Source organism: Papaver somniferum, chromosome 10, assembly GCF_003573695.1.
Source record: "Papaver somniferum cultivar HN1 chromosome 10, ASM357369v1, whole genome shotgun sequence".
NCBI classification, from domain to species: domain Eukaryota; kingdom Viridiplantae; phylum Streptophyta; class Magnoliopsida; order Ranunculales; family Papaveraceae; genus Papaver; species Papaver somniferum.
In genome coordinates this window covers 97,949,172-97,960,296 of record NC_039367.1, presented here as the reverse complement: position 1 = coordinate 97,960,296, position 11,125 = coordinate 97,949,172, and the positions used below count along the sequence as shown (strand labels likewise).

General features: G+C 36.7%; 1 protein-coding gene across 1 annotated transcript; it reads right to left on the bottom strand.

Moving 5' to 3' along the window:
- Positions 1 to 394: 394 nt before the first annotated feature.
- LOC113316008 lies at positions 395 to 5,621 on the bottom strand. Its single transcript, XM_026564241.1, has 8 exons — positions 5,041 to 5,621; positions 3,541 to 4,118; positions 3,181 to 3,441; positions 2,398 to 3,108; positions 1,868 to 2,310; positions 1,285 to 1,781; positions 1,090 to 1,189; positions 395 to 877 (listed from the first exon to the last, which is right to left on the bottom strand). The coding sequence occupies exons 1-8, from the start codon at positions 5,619 to 5,621 to the stop codon at positions 395 to 397; spliced, it is 3,654 nt and encodes a 1,217-aa protein (XP_026420026.1).
- Positions 5,622 to 11,125: the final 5,504 nt, after the last annotated feature.

Genomic DNA, 11,125 nt, shown 5'->3' with positions numbered 1-11,125 from the left:
AAGAATGCCCACTGCATAAGCAAGAATGCTACAAAGAGCAATGCAAGTCAATAATGCAGCTGAGAAGATGCAAAAATGAACACAATAGAAACATTGCTTACCTGATCTGCACAGATTGTGAAGCATTTAGATGGGTATCAGACCACCTTTTCATTGCAGCAAAAAATAGGGTTATCCATTCAAGTTTCAATCTCAATGCCATATGTAAGGAACTTCAAAAGACTATTAACATGTAATTAGTTCTTAACTAATATCATTTCCATTCATAAAGTAAGATTATCCATCAAAATAAAACTGAATTCTGGTACATAAAAAAAAACAGATCTAACACTATGATATCAGTGTCTAAAGCAAAAAAAAAAGATCTAACACAACAAGAAGCGCACACACACTTCTACTTCTTCTTAGCCTTGCTTTTCTTTCCCTTTGTGACAGGAATATGTTGACTAACAGATCCAATACCAATAAAGTTCTGACTGAAATTCAGAACATCTTGTGTAGATCCATGGGTGCTAGGTTCTGCTGGTGCTCTTCCAAAGTTTTTAGGTCCTGTTGACTCACCAACAAATGAAGATGTACCTCTGGATTTGTTCACCTTTGCTTTACCCCTTGCACTGCTACTTTCAGGATGATCTCTACTAGTGAAGGTGCAGTTTGCAGCATCATACTCGGTGCTTGGCATGAATCCAGTTGGGTTTTTACCAACATCACCACCAGCACAGGTTCTCTTATTATGACCAGCAGTAGATCCACACTTTCCACATTTCCTTTTCTTCACCACAGTTTCAGGTTCATCATAGCTCCTCTTCCTCTTCTTTGCTGGTCTTCCAGTTTTTCTTTGATAAGGAGGAGGCTTTAAGTTGATGTCCATGGATGCCTGCCAATTAAGATAAGAAGAAGAGAAAAGGAATGAGAAAGTTAAAGTAAAGAAATGAAACCCTAACCCTAAAAGAAATGAGAAAGTTAAAGTAGAGAAAAATAAGGATATAATAAAGTAGAGAAAAAAGTAGAGAAAAATAAGGATATAATAAAGTAGAGAAAATGTGAATGCATCACATTCAATAATATATTTAATGCTGAAAAAAGTATCTTATCTTCCCAGTTCCATTCACTTATGTCTTCTAGTGGATTTACAGCATCTGCATATATGGTCCTATAATATTCCACAGAGTAGTAAGGAGCACAATAACTGTTCAACCAATCAAACAAATGTGTCAGTTTACAGAAACAAAAGTAATAGCATATTACAACCCAAAAGTAATAGCATATTACAAAATTTCTTACTCTTTCCAGTTTGGCCTGAGCAGTTTCAATGCACATACAGCATGTTGACAAGGGAATCCCCTTAGCTGCCATTGCAAACAAGTGCATTGTTTGTCTACAATGTTCACTGTGAAAATTTTCTTGGTAGACACATTAGTTACCAAATAAACCTGTCCAACCACACTTCCTTCTGTATCAAACTTCCCAACCAAGTCAAGCATCTTATTTATCAACTTAACAGCAGCAGGGACCAAATCATTTTGATTCCACTTAGCAGATTCTTCCCTTCTCTTAAATAACAAACCCATTACTAACTGACCATACATCATGCCTAGTTGGATTATTGGTTTATCTCTCATATTAGAACTCATAGAATTAAATGATTCTGAGAAATTGTTATTCATATGCTCACAACAGCTAAGGGGATCAAAATAAGCCCTAGACCAAGTACTTGGATCTTCTTTCCTAAGATATTCACCAGCAGCCGGACTTTCTTTGCATATGTTGTCAAAGTGCTCCTACATTATAGTAACCTGAGTTATTATATAACCTACTAACTATGAATCAAAAAACATAGGGATATTTAAAAAAGAGAGGCACAAACCTGAAAATGCCTCACTTTGTAAGCTTTGCATGCATTCCACAATAAGTTGTGCAAGGTTGGTGCCTTGTGGTACTTCTTGAAGTTCTTGTACAAGTGCCTGAAGCAATATCTAACTCTTGCACCAGGGAAAACCTTTGGAACAGATTCCAACAACCCTTTTTGCCTATCAGAAATAAAGGTAATTCTGCCAGCATGATGTGCATTGATTGCTGGAGCCAAATCCTTGAGGAACCCAGTCCAGCTCTCCTTGGTTTCACTCTTAGCCACCTTAATGCCTAAAGGCACCAGAGAATTCTGACCATCAATTGCTGTTGCAGCCATTAGAACACCACCACGCTTTCCAGTTAGATGGCATGCATCTAAACCTATGACTCCCCTGCAAGCTTTCTGAAATCCTCTCATTGGTGCAGCAAATGAAATAGTCATGCTCATGAATGTCTTATCTGCACATTTAGTAACCAACCATTAAATAACTGAGCACCACTTACAAATAAATGAATCAATCATGAATGTCTTAACATAATGTATACCTCTTTTCCCATAAGTGTATTTAGCAACAGACCCTGGATTAGTATGAGCCACCATTGCACAAAAGATGGGTACATCCTTGTAGCTGTCTTCATAATTACCAAACAGATCTTCTAAAAGAAGATTTCTAGCCTTCCATGCACAAATATAAGGTATATTGATGTTATGAGTTACAAAAAAGTCTCTTGCAATGTGTTTAGGCTTTGGAATTAAGGCCCCAGCTGTCTGCTTTAACTTCTCATGTACCACATCTTTTACGAACTCAGGATCCGTGGATCTGTTAAAACTCTTTGGATCCGCAACACAAGTGTGTTCTAGATTAACCTTCCTAACAATAAAAGTAGGCTCATGCCTTTTTATGCTAGCATTTACAAACCAGTTACAGCCATACTCTTCCCTAAACCTACATCTCACTCTTAATCTTGTTTTGTCACTCTTATAGACCGTATACTGATAATTATGTTTTACACAGTAACCCCTAAGATGTTTCTTATAAGCACTCTTGTTATTAAAAGCATACTTTACCTCCATCTTAGTAGGATCAACAGGAGTCACCTCTTCTTCTACAGGGAATAATGGTTCTTCTTCTTCATCACTGTGCATATTGAACATTTCTTTCCACTTCTGGTAATCAAGCTTTGGTTTGGAATATTTATCATCATTTACTTCAGGACCATCATTATCCTTATCATTATTCTTGTCATCATTAGAAACTGCAATCAACATCAAAGTGTTAGTACATGTAAAAAATAAACAAAAAATTATAAACACTAAAGGGTCCATACCTTCTTCATTGTCTTCTTCACTACTGCTTGAATCACTGCTTTCATCTCCAACTTTGTATGTCTTGACAATATCTTCATAATCAATATCATTTTCTTCATCACTGTCAAAGATTGGTGGAGCATTTGGGTCTTCAATGGGGTGACATTCATCTACAGTAGTGTTCTCTAGCACCACATTGTCCTCATCATCACCATCACTATTGTCCCCTGCATCAGTCTTATCCCCTGTATCAGTCTTATCCCCTGCATTAGCCTTATCCCCTGCATCATTCTTATCCCCTGCATCAGTGTTATCCCCTGCAGCAGTGTTGTTTACTTCATCAACCCAGTAATCATGATTAAAGTTATCAACTGGTGTACTGCTAGAACCAACAACAGTGGCTTGACTTAGGCAAGAAAAACCCTGAGATTCCACTTCATTTAACAGATCCATGAACAACAACTTCCTAGATGCTCCTCCATTTGAGTTTTCATTCTTTGATTGAGCATGCAACCTTGGTGATCTCCTTGTAGGTGATATCTTTACTGACTTTTCCTTTGAAACTGGCTTCTTAGCAATCCTCTTAGGTGCCTTCTTAGGAGTCTCATCAATTGTTACTACTGGTTGTTCCATTGCAGCCTTAATGAAGTCATTATCATTCCTAAATTCTGAATTCATTACACTCATTTGTAAACATATGAAGCCTTTATCATCAGGTACAGCATGCTCCCAAAATTTAAACAAGTCTTCATTTGTAACCAAATACTCAGGCAGACATGGGTCTATGGTCCAATATAAATTTGGAATTTCTGTTTCATCAAGATTCAACTTAACACGCAACATCTTCTCAAATTCCTTAAGGTCAATTCTATCTCTATCCATGTGAGGGAATAGCAAATTAAGTTTACTATTCACAACAAACACATTGATATCTCTATATGGATAATATGTATGATCACTGTAAATGAACAAACAAAATAAAATTCATCAAATTCCACACTTCACACAGAAAACCCCTAAAATAAAATTCATCAAACACACGAAATTAGGGTTTTAAAAATTCCACACTTCACACAGAAAACTCCTAAAATAAAACTCATCAAACACACGAAATTAGGGTTTGAAATCGTACCATATCTGCTGCTTGTCCTTCCCCTTATTCTTCTTCATCTTCAGCTCCCCAACCCTTTACTCAGACACTAAACCTAAGCAAAATCCCGCTGAAAACTGACCCAAACCCTAATTTCTTCCACTAGAGAACAGAGCGGACATAGAGCAAGAGAAAAAAAGTACAAGAAAGAGAAACAGAAACCTAAGAGAAAACCCCTAATTCAACTCAGAAAAACGAAATTAGGGTTTGCAATCATACCATATCTGCTGCTTGTCCTTCCCCTTCTTTTTCTGAATCTCGATCGCTCCCCAACCCTTTACTCAGACACTAAACCTAAGCAAAATCCCGCTGAAAACTGACCCAAACCCTAATTTCTTCCACTAGAGAACAGAGCGGACAGAGAGAACGAGCAAACCCTAGAAGAAAAATGAAACGATACAAAGTTGCAAACTGTTTTCAATCCCACGAAGGATAAAATAGTCATTTAGCCTGTGCTACGTGTAATAATCTCGTGCTCGACATCTTGAGCCGTCCACATAAGACACGTGTAAGTAATCTGGACAAAGTCAAAAAAGTTTGACCAATCATGTGGGTCCAAGACGTTAGTGCTAACGGTTGTGGCATTAAATAAACTCTGAAAAAAACGGTGGCAGTTTCTTGAATCGGGATTTGCAAGTGTGGCAGTTTGTTAAAATTCTCTTTAGTCCATTTGATGTTACTAGTATTTGTAGTACTTGTATTTTTGTCGCAGTCGTCATCAAGTATCCACAGATTGACAGTGTGATTATCTGGGTTCTTTACTATAACTAGATGCCCATCCAATTCCATAAGATAATAAGAGTTAGGCCGATCAATACCAATCATATCAAGGTCTGGTATAACTCTGTAATCCTCTCTCCCGACATCAAATGCCACTAGCATGGGACGAATATCATTGTAATACATCCAATATATGGAACCATTCGCATAAACGGAACCATATAGATCTTTAGAGAACTTATCTGACGGTGGTACCTTATCAATCCTTCTCCAAGCAGTGTCGCTGCCTAGAGTCAAGGCCTCGCACATTTTGTAATTCTCCTCTTCGTCTTCGTATATTGTGTACTCCATGTACCCTTCCAATTTTGGAAGCTCATACCCAGATATGCTCCACATGCAAATCATTTTGTATTCCCTTGTTGTAGGATCAAATCCAAATTCATAAGTACGATATAAATCTACTTTCGATAAGTCACATAATTTCTCTACTTGTGCTAAGTAAGCTGATCTGATCCAAGGTGTCGCTTCTTTGGTGATGACATTGTATAGACCTGCAGCATGATCCTCTTTAACTTCATTGTCAGAGTCCATATCTTTTCTTTCTATTTTGTCGATTAAGCATATCATACCGTTGATGGGTTTTTGTATATGCTGACAAACCAACAAATCTTTATTCGATATGGCTTGCATGGTTTTTGTTGCTGTAGTTATTTCTTTGTGGTTTGTGTCTATGCACAAGTTTGTTGTACAAGGAATCTCAAATTTAACGCTTTCATCCTTAGGAAAAGACACCATGAGATTCACGATGAAGACCCGTGGACTTTCTAATACAGCTTTACTGGTCAAAAAATAGAGATGTGGACTTGTTTTCAATTGCCGTCGATGGTGTAATTTGATCAACCACTGATCCTTTTCAATCAAGGATTGCCAAGATTTGCATACGCGTTTGAAACGCACAAGCGATTTCAATGGAAGTCTGCTTAGTATCTCACATAGTATTTGATCATCAATGCAGCTAGTAGTAGTACCCTTCATCTTTTTCATGGTGGACGAAAAAGAAAAAGCTTCGCGGGAAAAAACTATATGGACCGAGTTTGAAACTATCGATACTTCCTTTCTTTTATAGGCACAAACTTTCTTGCAAACTAAGAAAATAATCATGATGGGATTGGGACTCGAACCGGGTCCTAACACCGTGTTTGGATACACTTCAGAAAAAGTTTTTCGACTTCTAGAAGCAAAAAGAAAATCAATTTTTTTGTGATAGAAAATACTTTTACTTCTGACTTTTACTTTTTAACTTGAGCTTCTGGAAAAGCATAAGCACTTTTACTTCTCATACCCAAACGCGCCATAATACAATTAATTAGGAAACAGAGGTATATTTTAGAACGACTTTCTATGCATGGCCACTAGCAAGGAATCTAAGGGATATTTTAGGACGACTTTCTATGCATGGGCACTAGCAACACTGGTTTAAGTTTGAATTATGCCGAGACCACACACACATCAGTGCAGAAGTAAGTACTAGGGAGAGTTTGCTGGTTCCATACCGCCCAGAATACTAATATAACATAGTATTGAACAACATATGGATCGGCATTAGCACAACACTTGCCTAACAAATCAGCATAAGTACTCCTCACCCTAACAACATAGGAGAGCCTGAATTCCTTCGTTCTAATGAACTCCACTCAGTTCAAAAAACTTTTGAACAGACTTTGTATGTGTTTTACTTTGTGGGCTCTAAAGCCCATTTTGATATTTTTGCCTACCCTAAAATTTGAAACATGTATGTTTTAGGGCATACATAAAACTTTTGAAGTTATACAAATCTATTTTCCTAACTAGGGTGTGCTTATAAGGGGTGTCTAATGGGTAAGAAATGACTTATATACCCTTAAAAACAGTTTATACTATTAAATTGATGTTAAATGGCCCATGTACACGGATGTGCGATCCAAAATCGAAGTCATTTGGTTTTCCCTTTCCCATATATATATAAAGGATATTGTATCCGAGTAACCAGATAACTCATATCAATAGAATCCTTCTCTTTCCATGCCTCTTTCTCTTTCCTTATTATTTCTGCATTACGTTATCAACACGAAGCTTAACCACTGATTTTTTTTTTTGGAAGAAAGCTCCATCTTTAAAACTGGTTATACACCTCTGTCATTCTTCTTTCAATCGGATTCGTTTTCTAAGATACACCTGGATAACTATCGTATGTAATAGGATGGTCTGCTAATATTTTCTTTTATTTTCCAATCAGACATCAGAACTGAGAAGGTACTCCTAAATCCTTCTTTACTTTTCTATTACTAGTATAACACGCATGTACGATGCGCCTGCCACCTGCCATTCAGTTCAATATATTTTCAATAAATATATACTCATTTGCAAAAAAATAAAAATATAAAGAATGAAAAATGATGTTATTTTTCTGGATGATACATTTGGATAGCTTAATCTTTGCAACACAAAGCCTTGGAAAAAAAACTCAAGAAGAAGAGACTTAGCAAAAATCAAGAAGAATAAGATATAGTTCGACAACAACTTCAAGGCTTTTAGTAAAAGTTAATCTCAATACAATCGCATATATTGTTCTCTCCATGGTCGAATATCCTCTCATGGTTCATCTTTGCGTTTCTTAAGCACTTGGTTTCAGGGTACTTCTTCCACATGTTCCTACAATTAAAGACATTTTCTAAGTGTTATGTAAATTATGCCGGTAAAAAATATTAGGGCAGTTAAAGTACAATGGTGACTTCTGATAAAATTTCAGTTAACCATAAAATCCAACTTAAAGGGCTAAAGAGATCACATTAAAAAAAAAAAGAACAGTTAACAAAAAAGTTAAATGGTTAAAGATCGATATATTAAGACAAACCACTGAAATTCGGTACTCAAAAATTCTGGCAGAACATAATAATTCACTTGAAGAGATTTTTTTTTTATATTTTTTTTTCTTGGCAAAGATAATAATATTGAAGAATACACAAGCCTATGCAGGCGAATACAACTAAAAAAGCGCAAAAGATCAAAACAAAATTAAACTAACAAAAAAGAGCATCTGACATTGGAACAAAATTATGCCTCCACTATATTTATTTCCTTGTGATTGTCAGCAAGATTATTAAACATTTCTTGCTTGAAGAGATGCACGGAAGCAAATGTCCTAAATCCTTCTATTAATCACAATTTCTCAATTATAATATCACTCCCATCTTGAACAAACTATTTGAAGCTCATAGTTGACAATTCCTTCACCAATATGATAAACAATTCAGGCATACTATGATCAAAGAAATGAGATTTTTTCTTGCTTTAAAAAATTTAAAAACAAAATCAAAGCAAAATCCATCAACTGGAGTGTAAGTTAGATATGTATCTAATTCTGACCTAGCTACCTGCTACCCATTAACCTTTAAAAACTTTATTCCCATTAACACATCTAAAAGTTATTTCCCATTAGCTCACTTACATGTTGTTTTTACCATCAGTTGAACTAAAACTACCCTAATAACTAACAAAAACTGAGATGTTGTCAATTGCTTTCGACTATCAACTGAAACAAAATAAGTTCCAAAGTACCAAATCTATAAATTAAAATTTAGACCAAAATGTTTCCACATAAAAATCTCATATTCCTTTCCCCTAAATCAAACTAAATCAATAAAAGAAAAAGAAAAAAACCTAAAATTCAGAACCCAAATTAAAGAACGCGCGATTGGGGATATCAAAACTAATTGGGGGATATGAATTACTTTCCCCAACCAAAGGTGTCTGCTAAGGGGTGTTTTTTGGGGAGAAAATAAAACACCCTTTGATTAATTAAAAAACATTATGAAAAGACTGTTATACCCTTTCCCTAAAACTTAAAATCTAAAAAACAAATACATATCCCCCATTTCTCTATCAGTTCCGGCATACTCGGTTAGGGTTAGGGTTCCAATTTTTTTTTCTTCATCTTCTTCATCGTTCTTCATCCGTTCTTCATCGACGATTAATCGTTAATTCAAAATTTTCTTCGTCGATTTAGAACTGTTTAATTAGTGTTTCCACCGATTTGTAGCTACGGGTTTAGGTCAAAATCGCAAACCCTAACTGAAATAGTTGAGTTTCAGTATCTTCCGGCATTCAAGTTGGTATGAATACCATACCGGAACAGTGTAACGGCATTCGATTTAGGATGAAGACCACACCGTCACTGCGTTACGACATAAGATTTACGTTGAAGACCACACCGAAAATTAGTTGCCGCATTCGATTTCGGATGAAGAGCACACTAGAACCCTGTACCGGGCGTTCAGTTTAGTTTGAATACCATGCCGGTAGTGTACTTCTAATAAACAGAAAACCCTAGGATTTTGTTATTGGTACCGGCAACACATTTTAGGTTAGATTCGATGCCGGAATTCTTCTGCGGCATGAGTTTGAATTTTACGTATGTGCCGGCAATGGTGTTTTGGTATCCAGGAACTTCCTAAAGATTACCGGAATCCTCGTCAATTATTTTTCAATGCCGGTATTAGTTCCCGACATGTAATGGTTTGAAATTACTATGCCGTGTTTTGGTCACGACATGGTCGATACTTTGTTTCAGTATGCTGGTAGTGATGATTCTATGTCGTTATGTAGTGTATCTGTGCTGATATTAGAAATGAAAGTTAGTTGTCTTATATTTATTTCGTGCTTCTTTTGAAATAGGTCTAAATCAAAGGAAGCTAACAAAGGAAAAACTAAAGATGTTGGCATTAAAAAAAGAAGGAATGACGGTCTTGGTACTCCTCAGTCTCTGCCTCCTAGAGGGAAAGACCAAGGTAGCAAAATCCTTTTGGGGGCTGATACAAGAGGTGAAGTTTGGTAGAGTGGTCGTGACCATAGTAAACTCAAAATCCGTGAACCTACAGGAGCAGTTGAGGAGGAAGATGAGCAAGATGAAGAGGAAAGTGAGGAGGAAGATAATGAGATTTATCAAAGTCAATTAGCAACCCAAAGCCAAGTAGTAGTGGAAGAAGGTGGGCCAAGTCAACAACCGACACAAGGAAAGGGCACAGGCAAAGTAAAAGTCAAAGGTTCACACCTTCCTCATATTGATGACATGATACCTGACCTTGATCGTGGTAGAATTTGGGGTGCAACTTCTTTTGATCCGGGGCATCTATTTGGCTACAAGGACTCTTGGGATCGTACTATCTATCAAACCTATGTAAGAATTTTTATCTCGTGCATATGTATTATTTTGTATTTATATAAAACCTATTAATCGTATTATCTCCTAATTATAGGATCATAAGAAGGCTGTGCGTGTTTGCTGAAACCAAGCCGCGTATCATTGGGATTTGTCTAAGGAATGTGAAGAGGTCCAAACATTAGTAAAGGATTCTGGTTTATATCCTTTGGTTGAAAATTATGTGAATCCAGATATTGTGACAGTCAATTGCTTCGTCGAAAGGTATCATGGTGAAAAGATACCATGCACTTCCCGTTTGGCGAGATGACTTTGATCCCTGATGATGATCAGAACATTCTAGCTTGAGTGTTACCGGAAAATCAATTGCAGAAGGAGATCATTTTCCGGAGCTAGAATGGTCGAAGTTGCACGCTCTTACTAACAAGTTGTTTGGTTGGGACTACAAAACTTCTGTGGAAAGCTTCTATGTATCTAAGACTAGTAGGACAAAGACCATCAAGCTGACGCTGCTTAAGAAGAAGTTTGAAGACACGACGCAGAGAAAAGAAAAGGATGGATGGGACCCGGCACAGATTCGTTATACAGTCGCTACGTACCTGTTATTCATCTTGGGCATTAGGGTATTCCCTGACACTAGTGGCAACAGGGTTAGTGCAAACTACCTTCAATACTTGGATCCGTTGGAAGAGGTCTTTAGCTATTCTTGAGACACGGTGGTAATGACACATTTGATGACGGAGATGAGAAGGGCCTCTAAGGCGGTTACAAACCAATTTTTCGGGAATTTCACTCTACTCCAGGTAATTTTTTTTTTAAACTTATGTTCTTATTTATATCGTTCACATGTACCCTTATGATGAACTTAGAAACAAAATTTACTGATTTTTATATGTAT

Bases quoted from the DNA above. Each gene is read 5' to 3' on its own strand.
- LOC113316008 (XM_026564241.1), bottom strand. From the start codon at position 5,621: ATGGACTCTGACAATGAAGTTAAAGAGGATCATGCTGCAGGTCTATAC. The intron at 1,782-1,867 runs GTTTGTGCCTCT...ACTATAATGTAG, and splicing joins ACAAAGTGAGGCATTTTCAG to GAGCACTTTGACAACATATG. The intron at 878-1,089 runs ATACTTTTTTCA...CTTAATTGGCAG, and splicing joins AATGGAACTGGGAAGATAAG to GCATCCATGGACATCAACTT.